This window comes from Haplochromis burtoni, unplaced genomic scaffold (assembly GCF_018398535.1).
Source record: "Haplochromis burtoni strain Fernald_Lab_line unplaced genomic scaffold, NCSU_Asbu1 Contig_246, whole genome shotgun sequence".
Lineage (NCBI taxonomy): Eukaryota > Metazoa > Chordata > Actinopteri > Cichliformes > Cichlidae > Haplochromis > Haplochromis burtoni.
The window spans coordinates 576,972-596,487 of record NW_024582607.1 but is presented as its reverse complement, the minus strand read 5'-3'; the positions used below and the strand labels follow the sequence as shown (position 1 = coordinate 596,487).

Genomic DNA, 19,516 nt, shown 5'->3' with positions numbered 1-19,516 from the left:
CACACACACACACACACACACACACACACACACACACACACACACGAGGAGGGTATCAGCAGTTCAAAAAAGCCAAATTCCTACACACATAAACCTGCAAGAAAGGTGTATTACAGAGGATTTACTTTGTGCGATGAGGCAATCCAGATCCCTTTTTTATGTTCAGGTTTGCTTGCTTTCTTTTCTTTCTTATTCCCAGCTCTTTCCTTTCGTTCCTACAGAGTAATGATGAGTTGGTGCCTTCTTCAACTGCACTTTAAATGGTTTCGAATACTAAAGGTAGGCGTCTAAAGGTAACTAGCCTTTTTGCCAGAGGTTATCTGCGCTTCACCAACACATATGGCCGTCTCGCTGCAACTCCTACTTCTAACTGGAGTCGTGAAGAAAAGAAACTAGCATGTGAAAAGAAAAGAAGAGTGAAGGGATGGCTGACTCTTTTGTTCCTGTGATCAGCCTGAGTCCTTTCTCGCTTTTGTCGTGCACACATAATGACACACGCCAATTAACCCCTCCTTTGACCTGTGGGTTTGGAATTGACCCTTGACCTCACAGCTCATCCCCAGAGTCATCTGAATGGACACCTCCCCATGTTAGTAATGACAGCGCGGGAGGTTTATCAGGTCAAACACTTCCCACCTCTCTCTACTTATTCCAGCTGCTAACACTGTGATTTTGACCATAAAGATTATTTTGAACTGTGAATGCAAAGCTACACTATTAGAGTCCAAGGATGATATAATGGCGCCATAAATGACACACAATAGGTCCTATGCCTACTGATATACTTGGTCAGTCTATTTATCTTTAATTCTTATTTATGTTTGGCAGTGGGTTAGCTTCCTCTGTCTGAAAATGATCCTCAGGAGTCATTTGTCAAATCAGAGTTCACCACATTAATCGTTCCTTCTGTCCAAGCCATTTAGTAAACTTAAGCTGAAGCCTGTGAGCTCCTGAAAAAGTCACCTTTAATCAAACTCCTGAAAGTATATAGCGTTGAAGATTAGACCAGAAGCAAAGACGTATTTTACTTTTAATTGTTGGTAATTGATGTGTTGAAAGCTCTTGTTAATCTGGTTCATGAGCTGTGCGCTGGCTGTGACTTGATCAGGTTTAATTGACAGAACGCCATCATTACATTTGGATTTGAGTGCTGTTAATTGCTTAAAGATAAAACACGAGTACATGGCTTCTATCCCCTGCAGGGTTAAGCCCACAGTCCATGGCTGGACTGAACTGAACCTTGCTCCATGTCATTTCAATCTCTCAGTCTTCTCATATCCTGACTCTCCTAAAAACTGTTTTCATTTTGCCAGGAATTTTTGAGGAATCATATTTATAGCCCACTTTATCCCTTTTTCCTTCTTGACTTACTAAATGGGAAAACTGAGAATCAACTCTGACCTACACTTTACCTGCGTGGTTACATTTTCTACTGATACCCTTAAACAACACACACAGGCCTGCTGTGTGCAGAGTAAAAGGTTTATTGCTTGCTGTAATTGTTTCTCCTGTCCATGAACCACAAGCGTGGTTGTTCCATGTTCTTGTGGTGCGGCTGCCAAAAGCAGAACTTGTTCTGCTCATCAGTGGATCTCTTGAATAGAACTACTACTGTGGCCAACTGCCGACATCTGTCCGCCACAACAAGATTCTCTCCAGGGAAGCACATGAGTGATGATTCTGAGGACCGACACCACAGCAAGCTGGTAAGTGAGCCATCCGGCAGGAAAAACGCAAGACAAGAAGGACCGGGGCTGGCTGGTTAGTAGTATATGAACGTGATGGGATTATGCGGTGCTTTATTGTCCAGCTGTGTAAAAATGTGTACAAAAGCAGCTCTGGGTAAACCATTACAGGCACCAAAGGGTATATTAAATTCAGACAGATTTAGAAAGAAAAAAACTGTCCTGCAAAATTTATTCTGATGTGACTCTGAGACATTAAGGCCAGCAACACTAACAGAACTTCAGTCCTGAAACCTCCCACTAAGCTCTGTCAGCCATCACAAAGAGCTGTAGATTTGATCAGTGAGGCCTGACAGCAGGCGCTCATAGACTTTAACTGCAGCAATAAGCACGCTCGCTTCTAGCTGCAAGGAGCAACGCATTCAAATGCATTTACTGACGGTTATCAGGCAGTGAAATAGAGGTGTAGCTCACAACCTCTCGGCTTGGAGTGGAGCCCACATGTACGTGTAAGTTGTGTTAAACAAATGAAGGATGCAGTGAAAAGAGATTTAAATCAGATATGTCTTTGTATTCAATTCTTAGCTTCATCGCTGCACACGTTCAATACTGGACACACACAAACTCACACATTCACCTAGAAGATTACTTAGAAATGATACAGACCACATTATCTACCAATTGATCCCTGGCTGCCCCAGCCTGCATCTTGCCCGTGGATACTTTGGCGAGATACTTAACCCTGAGTAGCTCCCGATACACTCATTGGAGTGTGAATGTGTGCGCATGGGTGAGTGAGCCATATTCTATAAACCTGTGTGTTTACCATTAACATCCAGAAAGTATGTAGGCGCTAGATGTGTGCAGTGGGTGTCTCTATTTGCGGATTCAACTGGGCCATTTTAGGAGGACCGTAAAACACGGTAACACCACCCAGAGAAAGACATAGACGCAGACAGACGACCCCTGAGGCCCTGAAGGCACCAGGAGCCCTTAAAAAAGAAACACCAGCTATCTTATCTCTGCACAGGGAAATGTAAAAGGCAATCCCTTGAGCCTCACATCCAGATTACTGTTTCTGATAGTGCCTATAGTTCCTGACTCCAACCATCGAGGCTTAGAGAAATCTTTTTAGAGTGTAAGCCACTTTGAAAGAAATGTTCTTGACTCTTGACTTTTTTGCTTGCTGTAAATGAGTTTGCAAAGCAGTCTTCTTCCCTGTTTTCCATCATGACAAGTGAAAACTGTGCTGATCACAGCGTATTCTCACTGACAGGGACTCTATGAACCAAGTGCAGGCATCAAGGGAGTATGACCCCGACCATCTCACTTCACTGCTATTATTATGTTGTATTCCCTTCAGGTCTTGCGCGTCTTTGAACTCAGCATTTACAGGATTAACAAAGCTACACATCTTCCACAGACTAATCAAAGCAGGACCAGTGACCTGAAGTCGCTCGATAGCCGCCATATCCGTTCAGTGAATCGCTTCTGAGGGTTTGTTATGGAGCAGAAAACACGGAGTGACTTCAAAGGGTGCGCAGGTTACTTACCGCAGAGGAGCACCGCAACCGAGGCTCGCATCTCTGAGCGCGCATCCACCCGCTGGGCCGCAGCAACCTGCCACACGCAACACACTCATCATTAGACATACACAGTAACTAAACTAAAGGCGGGTTTTGTGTTACTGGATGCAAATTGAGCGTTGGGAAAAGTTAAAAATGTGGGAAAAATTGAAGCTTTGATTATTTATTTTTTTCAATTAACGACCAACAATTGAAGTGCAGAGGACAACCAGGACTCCTTCACAGACTTTTTTTCATCCACTCTCTGTTTCTACTATTTAAATCACCGTTTGCCACTCTGTTCTCTGTAAACCGGTTCACTAAAGGAGAAAAAAAGTATAAACTGCTTTCAACTATCCAGCGAGCTAAGTATAACTGATTGTCTCTTATTTCAGAAATTAACTGATCATAAGCATTATCTTAAACCTTCTCACCGTTTGTGTCGCGTTTCCAACGTTTCCTTCTCTGCTGCCCCTCTTCGTCCACTTGTTGCGGAGTTCCCGGACAGAAGCGGAGCTGAGCAGTTCTTCTGCTCCTGCTTCTCTGCCCGGGAAACCCTGGGCCGGACTTACTGGAGCGGAGTTTCTTAATGCGCACGCAAATGGGCCGAATCCTTGGGTCGCGAGTTCGATTCCTTCAGTGGGCAGATGAAGCACACCCAGTTGCCTTTCTTTAAATGAGTTTTCGATTACTTTAGAAAGATAACAACTGGACTTCTTTATGTTTTGTGAAGACGTTTCACCAGTGAAAGAGGAGAGGTGAAACGTCTTCACAAAACATATTATTATTATTATTATTATTATTATTATTATTATTATTATTATTATTATTAACACGTCATCATCCAGAGCCGTCTATTCAGGTGTTTAGTCATGAGTCCATGCAAATCCATTTACAGTATCTTCCACCAATCTGCTCCCCCCCACCACTATATTACAATAGGTTAACTTCCAGCAGATTATACGTAATGTATACAGTAACCTTTAAGATGATTCCTATGTGAAATATGACTAGGCCGCAGTGCTTAAGTAAATAAACATACAAGGAAAGTTATGGTGTTGTGCCAAAGAAGTTACCCCTGCCAGAAATGTTACTGTCCTCAGAGTAGGAGGTTCTACAGGTGAGTCCAAGTGTTGGTACTGGATTCATAGCACAATACTTTCTTTTTGAGTTCACTGTCATGTCTGTTTTATTTTTATGTTATATATATATATTTTTTTAGTTTATTTGGCTGCTTTACCTGCTTTTTTTTTTTTTTTTTAAAAACAGTTTCTTAACATACCAGGACGGCACAAAAGCTACTTGATTATATACTTCACTTTATCACCATGGTCCTTTGTAGGCAATAATGGAGTGTGAAAAAACCCCTGCTAAAGCAAAGTGAATTCAAAGTAATTCCTGTGTCAAGTTTCCCTCCAGTAACCCGCTGCATGTTTTCCGACGAGCCCCCTTTCTGTCCCCGTGAGCAGGAATGCGCGCTCCCTGCAGGACGGATTGGATTCCCTTTGGTTTAATCCAATGAGGAGCCGTGATCGTTATCACAGATTCTATGCTTGAAAGCACCAGCCCAGCCACGCAGGTGGACCGCACGGCGTGACTAATAGTTATGTCCGGGGATAAGAAATATCATAGAAATTAAGTTTGGTGCAATGAATCAATCTTATATGAACTAAAGCTGTTGATTTCATGTAATCCACTGCATTGCACATGTGGATCATTTCACATGGGAGTAATACGTAGTTATAACTGTTTCTGATGTGCGCCAGTGTTTCACTGCTGGCAGATCGTCGTCCAGAACAAAGCCTGCTATAAACCTCCGTCATATTGCACATTCCCTGTGCTGCTGCAGGACAGCCCCTCTTTGTTAGAGACCAGGATCCAATGCCACAACCAAGAGAGAATAGGCCTTTCATACTGAGAACAGATCCCTGACACTTAAATAAAATAAGAGCCAGTATTTGGTGAAAGTTCACCATGTGTTAGCATTGTTTTTGGTTTTTGTTTGTTCGTCTTTTGCATGCTGCACTCTCACACAGAGGTTTTCATATCATTTTGCACACCCATCATCTAATGACTTGGAAGATACCACCCAGCAACATAGATACAATTAGCCAATAAAATGGTGCTGTGTGTATGGATATATCAGAGGGTGTGTAGTTCAATTAGATCCGCTTCACCATTGACTTTGAGTTGCAGTTTCTGGCAACTTGACAAATGCAACAGTTGTCAACATTCTCTTTGAGCTACATTTTTGCTCTCCCCCAACTCCCAAGAAAAAATCTCTGGCTCTTTTGCCACAAAATGTTCACCAGCTAGTCAAGAGCAGAACTGGGATGCTTGATAGGGAAACAGCAGCGTACAGTTTGGTTTTTAGAGCTGGAAAAATGCCGAATCCTCAGCTCAAAACAACATGTGTATGAACAACGAGACAGAACAAAACAGTCAAGTTGTAAAACAAAACATTCAGCTGAAAGCTGCTAAAATGCTCCATAGGCTTGGCAAGATGCAGATTCAGGGGGCAGCTTGCTAGTGTCGGCCCATCACCAGCCACTTGTTTCACACTTTGATTTTTTTTTTTGATTTTTTTTTTACTGTAAAGAGAAAATGTTTAAAAATTGGAGCGGTAAATGACTTTCTGTAACTTGAGCCAGGGATTCAATAGGCTGGCAAAGTGACTATCATTATTAACTAACAGCATTAATGATGGGTGAGATCTATTAGGTGTAACTTTGAGTGAGTGTAGAAGCTGTGTTTTGGCAGAGGTGGAAAAGAGAGAAGAAATGAAGGCTGTGGGCAAAGAGAGACAAATATGGGATTGAACTTATAGACTTAACTGTGTATAAGGTTCCCCTGTGTGGCAAAACACTGAAGCAACATACCTTCTTAAGCAATGTAAATATTGCATACAGTCTCACACAAATATGATGCATTTATATAAAGTGTCAGATTGACTTTGTCTTCATCATATCACCTCACAGTGTATGTTTATATGAATATTTGTACATTATAATTAAAGAAAAAGCACAAAAAGTACTTTCAAAAATTTTAATAGGAATGTCAGTGTGTACACCCCATACTAATGTGGTCAAACAACACAAACACTCAACATCTTGAAAGCACTTTTGGTATAGGTAACTGATAACATACTCTGATATAGTCTTTCCGCATACAGTAAATCAATTCCATTATTATCCGTTATTATTGGCTATAGAGTGAAATAAATGCTCTTCACAGGTTATCTGCCTATTGTAATAGCTTAAATACATGAACACCACCAAGGGCAGGAGTGATATTGAGGACTCAAACAGTACATGGACAGTTGAAGGCATTTCTGTGACATAACACTTGCAGGTAATGTGTAAAAACTGAAATACCAGTGAAAGAATGGAGGAACCTCCAGAGCAGCGTTTTATTTTCATTGGTGACAAATTTTCTGTTTTCCAGTCACAACAGCAGTTCTAACTCTCCTCTACTACAGCAGCTGATGACACGCAGGAGGCATCATCGCACACACGTGTTGTAGTTCTGCACTCGATGCCGGATCTCGTCCCGCACAGTAGTTGCGTTGTCTTTCAGCTTGTCCAACTCCATGCGCTGCTTCTCCATCCGCCTCTCATTGTTTTTGAACTTTTCCTCAAGTTCTGCAATCACAGGGAGCAAGAGAAAAGTTAAAGTAACAAGCATGCACAAAAGGCTGAAAGGTTGATCTACAGCCACGCCCTTGACCTACTACGAAATTCTTAGTTGTTTGTTTAGAGCCAAAAATCTATGCCAAATCTGCAGATGCGATTGTTAAACCCTACAATACACAATAAACATATCAGTAATATCTCTATCCTAAATTAATATAGGACTTAAAATTAGTTCCAAGGCAGAAACGCTCACTTGATTTTCACTGATTTGAACTGTGAATGCTCTGCTTTGATGTTTTTAATGTTTCTCTGCATTTCTATCCCGCCCACATATAATGATATTGTTTCATTTCTATCACTTACTTTTAGTCATTTAGTGCCTGTTACAGCACATCCACGGATCCTGTGAAAGGAACTGATCTTTACCTCGGAATATTTTATGAATATTAACAGTGTAACTCTACTCATCTCATCCTCATCTGTGACATCATGTGTTATGTTATGAATCTTGCTGCAGTGACAGCTGCAAGTTATCCTTCTTTTTAGCATAAGGCAGGAGCTGTATTACATGACTGTGCCATCTAGTCAGAGTCTTTTGTACACTATGAACAATGGCACATTATTTAAACGGTGGTAGTTTAACACTGGAGACTTCTTTACAGGCAATTTCTGGTCAAGTCGCGCACTACGGTCACAATGTGCTATATGTAGCTCACCTGAAGAACAAAGTCAACACTGAGAGCAGCCATATGAACTTACCGTCCAGTTCTCTTATCCCACTGGTGGCATTCTTGAGCCATTTCTCTGCATCCTCTTTGAGATCTTTGACCCTCTGGTTGATGTCCTTCAGACCTCCAGACACCCCACCAAGAGACTCGATCTTCATCTGCAGCTCACGATACTGTTTCTCTGTGTTGTTGAGGCTCTGGCAGATGATGCAATCGTTTTATTCAAGATTTATATATATATATATATATATATTTATTTATTTCTTCAATAAGTTTGGTCCAAACTCCACCAACAGCCTCACCTGCTCCAGTGAAGATGTTAGGTCAGTGGCATTGTCGGCCAGTGCTTTAGCCTCGATTGCCATCTGTCTGTTCTGCTCCGTCTTGTTCTTCAGAGCTTCCACCTCCTTGGAGAGGTTCATTAAACGCATCATGACATCCATCTGCTTGGCGTCTAGGCTCACCAGCTTTCCCTCCACCTGGAAAAAATGAGACATGAAGAAGGAAAGAGTTATGGGAACCACATTGTGCCTTTTTTCCTGTATCCCACCGCTCACCCCAACCAGTCATTTGTTCTACTGGAGCTTTACCGTTAAAAGGGAGTTTTTCCTTCCCACTGTCACCACATGCTTCATCATAAGAAGTTGTCTGATGAGGTTTTCCCTCTATCATTGTATTTTTACCTTACCATATAAAAGCACCTTAATGCAACTGTTTTTGTGATTTTGGGCTATATAAATAAAACTGAAGTGAAATGAACAAAAGTGCTCATTGGGGAGGTAGATTACAGAAAATATGTGAAACCTGTAAATTTTCATGTTCCAAGATTCTGTACCTCAGCAGTAGCGTTTCTGGTGCTGTTCAGGTTGTTGTGGGCTTCTTTCAGGGCAGCCTGTGCTTTCTCTATGGCCTTTCCAGACGCTTTTAACGCCTCCTTGGTAATATTGGTCATGTCTTTCACTTCCTCTGCTCGCCTCCTGCACAATAGCACCAAAAATTAGTCAGAGAGAACCTTTTTCCTAGAGCTCTGCTTAATAAATGCATGTTCAGTGCATTTAATAAGACTTAATTATACACAGCCTATTAATGCCATGGTTTGCCTGGTGTCAGCTGAACCCAAGGAAAAAGGATAGATGTGTGGATATCCTATTTGAACTTTAATAACAACAAGAAAGACAATATCCGAAACCAAAATTCATGTTGTAGGGTATGGATGATAATAGTGTAGCCACAGAATGCAGGTGTAACAAACATAGCCTTGAAGCAGGGGTGGCAGGAGCAGGAGAGTTTTAGAGGGCTGTTGTAGAGGGGGGCACCAATAAGCATATAAAGAGATCAAATTAATCAATTTGAAATACTGAGCAGCCTTCAGCTTATTGGTGCAGCCCCCTACAACAGTCTGTTTCTTGTGGTCCAGCGGGAATCTTAACTGCCTTCTGCTGAAGGCAACATTCATCTTTTATATGCAGTCACAGTTTAACTTTCAGCAAGCTGGCTTATGGGAAATGTGGTCCTTAATTTCAAAACAAAACAAAAATGATAACTCACTTGGCCTCTTTAGCTGCGTCAAGAAGCTCCTTGACTTTAGTGGTGTGCAGTGTGGTTTGATTTACAATCCCCTCAATATTGCTGATGTTGGAAAGACTTTCCTTTATCTGCGCGATCATTTTGTCCAGAACTGTCCTGTTCAGTGGCAGTGTGATCGACAGGACCTCCTGAGCCACTTTCTCTATGCTCTCTGGGTCGGCTCCCTCCTCTGGGCAGTACAAGAGAGGACAGGGACAAAAGGAGTGCAAATGCAGGAAGCATCAAGTTACATTAAGACACTGAAGCAATATCATCCACATACCAGTGAGAAAGTTTTTAATTTTCTCAATGAACTCTGTCAGGTTCTTATTGCTTTCTTTAAGCTCCTTGCTCAACTTGTTGGCTTTTTCCAGCGTGTTTATCGTCTGGTTCTTCAGTTTTTGTGTCATAGCAGCTATGTCCTGGAGCTGGACACAAGAAATCAAGAGTTAGATCAAAGAAATATTTCACTCATATGAGGCTAAACTGCGCATACTGTGAGCACCTTTTTGGAGACTTTCTGCAGCTCCTTACTGGCAGTGTTCAGACTGTCTGTAACGTTCCTGGCGTCATTCAGCGCAGCTACAGATGTGCCCACAGTCCCGCTGCATCCCACTCCTCCACATACATGGTTTCCCTGATTGTCATGGCAGCCGGCGCCACCACACCGACTGTCTGGGCAACTGCCATTGACGCTGTTATTGCTGTGACCGCCACACACCTTAAAGATGGCACCATGCACTGACTGAGTTAGTGGGATAAGACTTCAACGCTGGACAGCAAGACTTAAATGCAGTTTTGTGAAGATAAACCAAATTTCTAAAATAATAAATTGAAATGTTTTGTTATCAATATAAAAACCAAAAACCAAATATTTTAATTTCACTACTGCAAAATACTGTTAATAAACAAACAAAAATACAGTGCAAGTAGAGAGCTTCACTCTATAGTTGTCAGTGGAGAAAACAAACGTGTGTCAGCATTCTCAGACTCACTGGAAATATTTTAATTTTCTTAAAAGCCTGCAAATAAATACCATAATTTGCAGACTACCATCAGCAAAGAAATGCAGTGACATCATAATGTGTGTGTGCGATCTAATTTGTAAAAATACGATACATGACAAAATGCCATGTATTTTAAATAATCTTTTTAAGGCTCTGAAAAAACAAAACAAAACAAAAAAAAAAACCAAATCCCCACTGCTGCTACGTTTGCACATCAGGGACTGTCACAATTAAAACATACTCACCAATCAGTGATGGAAAACCATTTTCAATTTCTACTTAATCCTTTAATCATGAGCTGATTTGGCTTTTCCACTAGATGTCACTGCCAGCATAAAATTCCAACACTGTTTTTTGCAGATGTTTCACAATGTTCATAAACAAACTTGGCATGTTGCATGTTTAAAAACACATCAGTGAGGTTTTTTTCCTTTTTTTTGAGTAAACTTCTCTTTTTTTATGTTGATATTATTAAGAAAACTCCACTTTTTGGGAATTTACAATATTAGATGCCTAATGCCTAAGTTTTAATCTCATTTTCACTTTTTCAGTTTTTCTACCTCAGAATGACAGAACAAATTTCTTTTTCTGGCATGGATTCTTTTAATTAGAGAAAACGTATCTGGAGTTCAGAATTGTCACCTTATACAGTCCCCTGAAAGTACTCCTCACTGAGGCCTTCCCTACTCATAATTCTGAGGTTTAGATCTACGCTTATTCCACTTGCCATTCTCTTTCAATGAATGTTGTCTAATCTAGTTGAGGTCATGGTTAGGGTACATACATAACCCTAACCCAACATACATTTTTTTATTATAGCACACTGCTTACCTGGTCGCTCAGCTGATTGACCTGTTTATGGAGGTCGTGAGCTTGTTTTTGTAGGTCGCTGAGTGACTTGTTGTGAGCAGCCACATCACGGTTAATGCTGTTTTCAATTTTATCCAGCAGGTCTTCTGTGCGCGCTCTGGTCTTATTTGACTCTTCCACAGGACTCATAGGACCAAACACTGAAGCGTTGCATTTCATCTCAGCCTGCAGCGATTCCTGATAGTACTGCTTCACTTTCTCAAACTGATCTGTGAGAGACACCAGCAGCTTTTTAAAAGCAACGTATAAAACCTACTCTGCTACTGGATATGGATTTAGTCTGCTTCCTGTATTTACAGCAGCGAGGCTTCATGTGACATGTTCAAGGTTTTCATTTGTGCCTCTGATGGCAACAAATTACCTGCAAACCCTGAGCCGAACAGTTCAAGCAGCTTCTGTTTGTCAGTCACAGTGGTGTTGAGGTCCCGCAGCTCTTTTTCCATGTTATCCAGCGTGTGTCGGAGTGCCCTGTCTGTTTCTGCTGTCGTATTCAGCTCTTGGCCCATGGCCATCAGACGCCCATCAGTGAGGGCAATCTCAGCCCTGAAACACATACAGGATGTTCTTAAAATATAATAAAGTAGCTGATGAGAAACACCAAACGACATGCTGCTATTTCCTCACCTGAGGTCATCGATGCTCTGGCCAATGAGCTGGTAGACCCTGTTCCTGTCCTGCGTAATGATCAGATCCTTCACCTGCTTCAGCTTCCCTTCCAGTTCTTTGATGCGTGAGTCCCCAGCTCCCGGTGTGATGCCACCCTTCAGGATCTCCTGCACTCTGGACTGGATGTGATCCAGGTCCCTTCTAATCTGGCACAGGGCGTCATCCCAGAGCTGGAAGCACGGGTGACACTGGATGCATTTTGGGAAGATGCCGGTGAAACCACGAGCGCACTGGTTGCACTGCAGTCCCGCGGCTCCTTCCCGGCATTCACACGCACCCGTTAATCTGTCACACTGGGCAATCTCTGTGCCCTCTGGGTTACAGTTGCATTCTAAGTAGAGGAGAGAGAGAAATAAACAGAACCTCTAAATAAAATACTTGTAACCACACCTCATATCACTAAATACTGCATTTAGGTTATATTAAAGCAAAACTGGGAATAATCATAAAGAAGAGCACTGGAGAAAAGAAAAGAAATAAAATAAAACCAGTCCTAAGATGACATCTTATTATAAAACACTCTCTACAAAATACTTAGATAAAGAAGCAACTGTCAGGTTAAATTAATCGTGCTGAACAATAATATTTTAACCATTGAGGTTTTTGTTTTTTTTTAATACACAGTCCCTATTTTCAGATGCGGAAAATCTCAAAAGTTGTTTCATGGATAAGTGGGAGTTGTTTCTTTCTTGCCACATGATTGTTCGGGTGCAAAAATGCAACGTAAATCCATCAAACAGCGAGAGTTTGAACACTACTTGAGAAAAGAAGAATACGCCGGTGAGCACATCAACATGAAAAGACCCAAATATCCAAGGAAGACAAAAGTCGCGAATGACTGCGGGGTGATGTGAGGAAGAAATGCTTTCCAGGAGGTTTAAGGTGTATCCTTTCAAAGGTTAGCACAATATTATTGATTATTGTCTTGAAATGAAATGACAGTCTGCAATGTAATGGCATCTTTTCTTTTGTTTTCAAACCTGCATTGAGGTGTACTGAGTCACAGCTGGAAACAAACACAACTGTCCAGAAACTTTCAGACATAACCGCAGATGCTGACCAAGCTGTAGATCTAACCAGTACAGGTGAAACAGATCCCTAAAATCCAGACGTTGCACAAAGCATCGGCTCTTGAGGATAATAAGTAAGTATGAATTTAGTGTAAAACAAGATTTTTAAAAAACACATTTAAGAACAAACAACCAAACACACCAAAATACTCAGCTCTGGTTACAGAAGCCGAAATGTTTGAAGGACTAATTTAACTGTTTGATTAATATATTTCTTGGTAAAGAGTGGATCACTGATGTTACTGGTGTAACATGTCCCTATGTACTGTGTCTCCTGGGTAAGCTATAGAGTTTATATTTCATGCTGCATTTCAAACTTGTAATCTGTCCTAATGTTTGGTATTTACTCTAACTGTTGTGGCAACCTAGTCTGAAATGTTGAAGTGGTTTCACGCGATCTTTGTGCAAAATAAATTATAGCCCATCACGGGTGACTTTGTGAAACTGGCCGCCTATTTTTTGAAGAGGGTGATTTTAAATCTGACTGTCAATTTAGTAATTTAGCAGCAATTTGTTTTGATCCCATTTAATCTGAAAGCAATGTGTGGAACACAAATGTATTATATTCTTCATTGAATGATTATGAATTATTTTTGTTCACACTCATCATGCTCAGAAAAAGCCACCTGTGATGTAAGACGTTACATGGCGTTCATAAAAGTCATAGTGTGATTTACCGTGGCACTGCTCCCGTGGATCTCCCCAGTGGAACAGCTCACACTCGGTGCATTGTTTACCTCCAAAGCCTGAATGACAGTGACACTGGCCTGTGAACTGAAGAGCACACAAACTGGTCCAATACAGGTACACAACAAGCATATCAAAAAGCACATCTGAGGCCCTCTTTAGACAGAAGCTTGCAATATTCCTCACCATGTTGCAGTGAGTTCCCAGAGCGTGCTGCGAGTTGCAATTACACGCCTCACAGCCCTGATCCTGACCGAAGTTCCAGTAGTTAGGTGCACACTGGTCACAGTTATGGCCTACCACATGCTCCCTGCAGAGACAGGCTCCAGTCTGCCGATCACAGTCACAGTGTCCATCGCTGCAAGCAGACTGTAGGGTACCAGCAGTCACACAGGTACAGCCTAAGAACAGGAACAGGTGTGCAGAGAAAAAAACATAAATCACACACCCACGTTTTTTTTTTTTAAAAGATTATGTAATCCAGTGACTTTGTCATCACTCACGTCTGCAATCGTGGGCCAAAGCGTTGCCATAGTAACCGATTTGACACTGGGCGCAAGACGGGCCGTCAGTGTGGTACAGGCACTTGATGCACTCGCCAGTCCTGGGATCACATGACTCAGGATCCTGGGTGTCTATGTTGCCGTTGCACTCACATGGAAAGCACTGTCCACCAGGTTGCTCAGGGTTACCATAGTAACCAGGGGCACACTGGTCACACCGAAGACCTACGAGAGAAAAGTTGGAATAAAGATACAAGTCGTTTTCATTTACTTGACAGCACAGTGCTGTCAGTCAAACATGGATGAATGAACCAGTATGAACCAGCGCTCACCCATGTAGCCCTGTTTGCAGTTACACATGATCTGATCAGAGCTGTGGTCAACCTGACAAGATAACGCATTGAAGTTATCGGAGTTGGGGTTATTTGGGCAGGGGCAGGGCCGGCAGTGCTGCCCTGATCCAAGTGCTGGGTTTCCAAAGAACGTGTCCATGCAACTGGAACAAAATGAGATAAAAGATTTGCTTTCAATTTGATCACTCGGACAAAGGAGCTGAAGTGTGAAGTGTGGCACTGAATTTTCCTTACCGCTCACAGAGATGTCCTGCTGTGAAGTCCCTGCAGCCTCGGCATTCTCCCGTGCGGGGATCGCAGAGGTCTGCATGGCCGTTACACTGACAGGGGGTGCAGCTGGGGAAGCCCCACTGGCCCGGCTGACAGTCAGAGCACTGCCGCCCTGTGGCTCCTTGTCTGCACTGACACTGGCCTGTAACTGGGTCACACTGGTGGCTCAATGAGCCGTCGGAGTGGCAGTCACAGGCTGGGTAGGGGAGTTTAGAGGGTTATATTCTGTTTTTCCCCCAAACATGAATATATATATTTATATATATTTAAAAATACAGCTGCCTTACCAATGAGTCACACATATTTACATGAACGTGTGTGTATAAACCGACTCTTTAAAGTTTCTTTTTTTTCCCATTAGAACGAGCAAATGTGTCACTTTATAAGCTTTTCTCTGATTTGCTTTATGTTGAACATTTAATCTTGCTTAGAAAACTTATGATCATTATTATTATTCTAAATGGCCCTGATTTGTATCTCCTAAAAGAAAGAAAACAGCAAGTTAAATAAGTAGCTTCATTAATACAGAACAGAGTATGTGAGCCCATTTTTACAGTCGCACATGTGATTTACATATTTCATGTCTACATGTCTCATCATTTAACCTACAATTCATTCTAGGTGTGCGTTTGTGTACATGGCCTCGAACACAATGTCAGTAAAACCAACAAAACCATGTCAGGGTGATTGTATTTCTCCCTGACGGGGAAAACGAGCCTGAGTAATAAATGGATTTATGACAATGTTTATTTTGCAAAACAGCTCATGAGCAGGAAAAAAGAAAATAAAAGAAAATTACAGCTGAAACAGTATAAAGTGATTTATTGTGCTGTAGATTACTGTGTGAAATCACAGTTTTATAAACAGAACTATATGACAGACTGAGCTGATCAGTGGGCAGACTCACCAGTGCAGCCGCTCACACCGAAGCCGTAGGTCCCCGGGGCACACTGGTCACAGCGCCTGCCAATCACGTTGGGTTTACAACGGCACTGACCTCCCACTACGTCACACTCACCGCTGAGGGAGCCCTGAGGGTCACACTCACAGGCTGGATACAGCAGATATGAATAAATGGAATACACAAAAGGAAATGTTTATCATTTAAAACAGTGCTGAGTTTGAATGGATTTGTCATCCTCGTGTTTTTGTGTCTACTTACGCAGGGCACCGTCGTGAATAATGGAAGAAATACTGCAGATGAGTTTAGAGCACATCTCAGCCAGTGCAGGCATCGGAGTGATCATAAAGGAATCAAGACACATGTAGCGGATCATCTCCTCCTGACGCTGCTCTGACTCTGGTGTGTTACCTTGAAACCCAGGAAGCTCCATGTATTTAGGGATCAATACCAGCTATTGGGCGAAAAAAGAAAGCTTTGAGACAGCTACATCAATTAATGTAAACAGGAATGATAAGACAATGACCTTAAGTTCTTAAATCAAAATGTATATTATTATTATTATTATATGTACAATCATTTCGCAACTTCTGTTACTGCAATTTGATTGTCCCACCACTAGGGGGAAATGTGATGGTGCAAAACACCAAGCAACACCCCCACAGGCCACCCACTGCTGCAGCTCAATTGGACCATGTTCAGACTTAACAGCCATACTAGTAAAAGCACAGCCAAAGCCGACTAAGCCATGGTGATGTCAACTTCCAGCACTTCTGAATGAGAAGGGCATAATGAAAGGGGAAGGCTTCCAGTCTTAGCTCACCGAGTCAATAAGAATGAAGGCAGTGAGATGTCTGTGTGTGGCGCCATGACGCTGGAACCTGATTGTAACCACGTAACGATTGCTGGGCTCAAAACAAAATGGTCTGGGCATCTGGATGTATCTGCAAGAACACATTGAACATGAAAGAACATGTAATGATAGATATATTTTATACTTTATCTTACTTTTACTTTCCACTCTCATTTCATGTGTGGAGAGGCAACATTAACAAAGCCTGTGAAGTGACATATCCTGGTTGTCATTCACTTGAAAAAAGGTCCAGCTATGTCGGCATATTTGTGCCTTGAAGTTATTATGACAGCATATTAAGTTTTAGAGTCAAATCTACTAAGTAGGACAAATTAGCATTGGGTCACAATCACAATAAATGCACTGATAGGAGTAGAAAGTTCTGGTGACTAACACTAACAATGTGTTAATTTCTAAGCAAAGACTTTTAAAAGCAGAAAATTAGAAAACAATGTAAGAAATTTGCAGATTTGATGAGAGAGCATGAGGGAGAGAGATAGATGCTAATCAAAATAACACAGTGTGAGCCTTGGTTTTTGTAAATGTGGTTCTCTCTGAAAACAGTATGGCAAATGAGATCAATAACAGTGCTGTGCAGTTAAAACAGGTTTTAGTGACTAGAAAACACCCAATATGAAAGTAAACTACAGAACAGTACCATGCCAGTTTGTTTCCTGTTGTTTTTTAGAACAAGCATTTTATACCAGGGTTGACTTGAGCTACCCATATTTGCTGTAACTCCTGCGTCTGTGTTTTGGTCTCACTTTACTAATTGGTTTTAGCTGACAGATCCACTGCGGGAGAGAAAGGAAGCTGTGATATGCTCCGGTTGAAGTGCCAGATCCGGGCAGGGTCTTAGTTCCAGATGAGTTAAAACTCTGAAATGCTTTTCAGCAGAAAAGCTAAACCGTTTCAGTTTTGAGCATTTTAACTTATACCCTGTTTATGTTTCCTCTGTTTCTCTATACAAATAAATGAAGAATTATGACTTTGACTCTGCAGTCATCAGTCTAAAGTGCTGACCTTCCTCCAAAGGAATATAAATTTTATCCCACAGAAAATGATCCCTGCGAGTGTCACCCACTACAGAGATGTTATCAAATGGTGATAAAGTCTATAAAGATTAGAAAAATATACCAGTAAAATGCAACATAGCTGTAAAAATGACAGAAAATTGTTAATCTGGTGATTTAGCGCACAGTGTTGGAAAATAAACAATTTTAATTGCGGTTAATTATTTTATCAATGAGTGGGCGCTCGGTGCTGCTGTTTATTTCTAAAGTGATGGTTGCTTATTAGAGACCTGAAACTTACTGTCCCAAAAACTGCAGGAGGGTAAAGTGCAGGGGTCAGCAACCTTTAACGCCCAAAGAGCCATTTGGACCTGGTTTCCACGCAAGAGAAAACACTGGGAGCTGCAAATACTTTTTGACATCTAAAATGAAGATAACACTGTATATATAGTGTTTTACTTTTATGCTTTGTGTGAACAACTAAGGTGTGTTGCTTGTAATTAACATATTTTGAACTCTTAAAGAAATATAACAAAAGGAAAGACACCCAGCTGAACTAAAATGATCCATGTAGCAAACAAAAACTGTTTTGAGCCGCCACCCTTATATCGCCTTTGGGCTTTTGGACCTGGCTTTTAAAAAATAATTGGAAAAAAAGCACTATGCTGCTCAAAAAAGAAAAATAAATGTTTGCAAAATTCTACCTAAATATGTATTTTACCAGTTTAAGGTGTGTGTCTGCTGCGCCGCTGCAGGGGAGGCGGACGCACCTGAGCGGCACCCGCAATCACGCCTCGCCGCCTTAACGTCTGTGCCATCTATGCTGTTGTGTTGGTATGTGTTGGGCTGTGAGCTGAAAAGCTACAGCCGGCTGTATGCGTACAGCAACCGTGTGTGAGAAAAGTGGTCAATAAAGAGATGCTGAAAAGCGTGTTCATGCAAACATCGTCGGGTCTGCTGTGATATGTTTACAATGGGACTTCGGCTCCTGAACCTCTGCGCACAGTGAAGTCACTTTCATCTTTACGTAGGACTGTAAGCTGTCATCTGTGAGGCGTGAGCGGTGTTTGGTTCACAGTGGAGAACAGCTACTGACACAATGTGGATCCAAAGATCCATAATTGGCCTACCTGGGGTTTGAAAGTCTCGATAAATGCAAGGCGTTTCGGCGGGTATACCGGCTTCCGCGAGTGTGACGCTTATTTTGAGCAATGAAAAAAATAATAGAATGTTATTTTATTTTTATATTTCAATATCACAATAATCTTCCAATTTAGAACCACAAGTTAAAAAAGAACTAACATAAATAAAATCCACTTCAGCTAAATACTTGTTTATTACTAATTTATTTTCCCAAACCACGCGGAGCCGCACTATAAGGACTAAAGAGCCGCAGGTTGCCGACCCCTGGTATAGTGGAATAAGCCTGACTGAGAGCAAGTTACAGTTACAACAATGTAATGATGCAATTTTTCCTGAACAAATCCTGCAAACATACTGGCTGTGATGGCTCCCTCTCTGGATTACATGCAAACCCCATGCACACTCGCATGCATTCATTCAGGTCCTGTTACCTGTTGTGGTGTGGCAAAGTGACAGTGTAGAGCTGTTCAGTAGGTAGGAGGTTTCCACACCGGAGACTGGAGGGCAATTCTACAGATGAAATACTAACAACAGCCTCCCAGTTCTCTGTAGACTACACACAAAAGGAAAAAGGCTTTTACTTCTATTTTTGCTTTTTTTTAAAACAAAAAACATCATATTCTCTCCATACTCACACACCTCAGGTTCATAGCGGATCATGATGTCATACTCCATGGCATAGGGTATGTTATCAATGGTGAAAACCAGACCAGCGCCATCTTTAACACGGGAAAAACCAGGTCCTGTCCATGTCACCATATGGCTGAGAGTGTGCTCTCTATGAACGGTCCTCACATCCGGCTGAATAACAAAGACACATCACCAAAGCATGGCTTTCTTTTTGACCTATTATCACTTCTACTTTATGCAATACTTGTGCTATATGCTGTTTCCTCTTACTGACATAACTGACTTCCTGCCAGCAGCTCTGAATTAAAGGTCGGTGGAATGAAAAAGTCTCATAAAACAACTTTTAAAATTACCAAAGCTTACCAAATAATTGT

The 19,516-nt window shown here is 41.6% G+C and overlaps 2 protein-coding genes across 4 annotated transcripts in view; both read right to left on the bottom strand.

The window, feature by feature from the left end:
- Nucleotides 1–3,825, bottom strand: part of lamb2 (laminin, beta 2 (laminin S)) — a 44,531-nt gene extending 40,706 nt beyond the window's left edge. For both annotated transcript variants that reach the window (XM_005938082.2, XM_005938083.2), the window contains exons 1-2: nucleotides 3,685–3,825; nucleotides 3,239–3,305 (exon numbers count right to left, since the gene is read on the bottom strand). In XM_005938082.2, coding sequence (XP_005938144.1) covers nucleotides 3,239–3,269 — 31 coding nt within the window. In that variant the 5' untranslated portion in view covers nucleotides 3,270–3,305; nucleotides 3,685–3,825. The remainder of the gene's footprint in view (nucleotides 1–3,238; nucleotides 3,306–3,684) is intronic.
- Nucleotides 3,826–6,281: 2,456 nt separating this feature from the next.
- Nucleotides 6,282–19,516, bottom strand: part of lamb2l (laminin, beta 2-like) — a 50,702-nt gene continuing 37,467 nt past the window's right edge. For both annotated transcript variants that reach the window (XM_005938085.3, XM_005938084.3), the window contains exons 16-35: nucleotides 19,152–19,313; nucleotides 18,944–19,065; nucleotides 16,327–16,447; nucleotides 15,765–15,957; nucleotides 15,510–15,653; nucleotides 14,567–14,798; nucleotides 14,312–14,475; nucleotides 13,980–14,204; nucleotides 13,663–13,877; nucleotides 13,467–13,563; nucleotides 11,678–12,050; nucleotides 11,415–11,596; nucleotides 11,015–11,262; nucleotides 9,682–9,897; nucleotides 9,460–9,604; nucleotides 9,159–9,366; nucleotides 8,446–8,587; nucleotides 7,913–8,089; nucleotides 7,642–7,807; nucleotides 6,282–6,891 (exon numbers count right to left, since the gene is read on the bottom strand). In XM_005938085.3, the coding sequence (XP_005938147.1) occupies nucleotides 6,752–6,891; nucleotides 7,642–7,807; nucleotides 7,913–8,089; nucleotides 8,446–8,587; nucleotides 9,159–9,366; nucleotides 9,460–9,604; nucleotides 9,682–9,897; nucleotides 11,015–11,262; nucleotides 11,415–11,596; nucleotides 11,678–12,050; nucleotides 13,467–13,563; nucleotides 13,663–13,877; nucleotides 13,980–14,204; nucleotides 14,312–14,475; nucleotides 14,567–14,798; nucleotides 15,510–15,653; nucleotides 15,765–15,957; nucleotides 16,327–16,447; nucleotides 18,944–19,065; nucleotides 19,152–19,313 (3,672 nt within the window). In that variant the 3' untranslated portion in view covers nucleotides 6,282–6,751. The remainder of the gene's footprint in view (nucleotides 6,892–7,641; nucleotides 7,808–7,912; nucleotides 8,090–8,445; nucleotides 8,588–9,158; nucleotides 9,367–9,459; nucleotides 9,605–9,681; nucleotides 9,898–11,014; nucleotides 11,263–11,414; nucleotides 11,597–11,677; nucleotides 12,051–13,466; nucleotides 13,564–13,662; nucleotides 13,878–13,979; nucleotides 14,205–14,311; nucleotides 14,476–14,566; nucleotides 14,799–15,509; nucleotides 15,654–15,764; nucleotides 15,958–16,326; nucleotides 16,448–18,943; nucleotides 19,066–19,151; nucleotides 19,314–19,516) is intronic.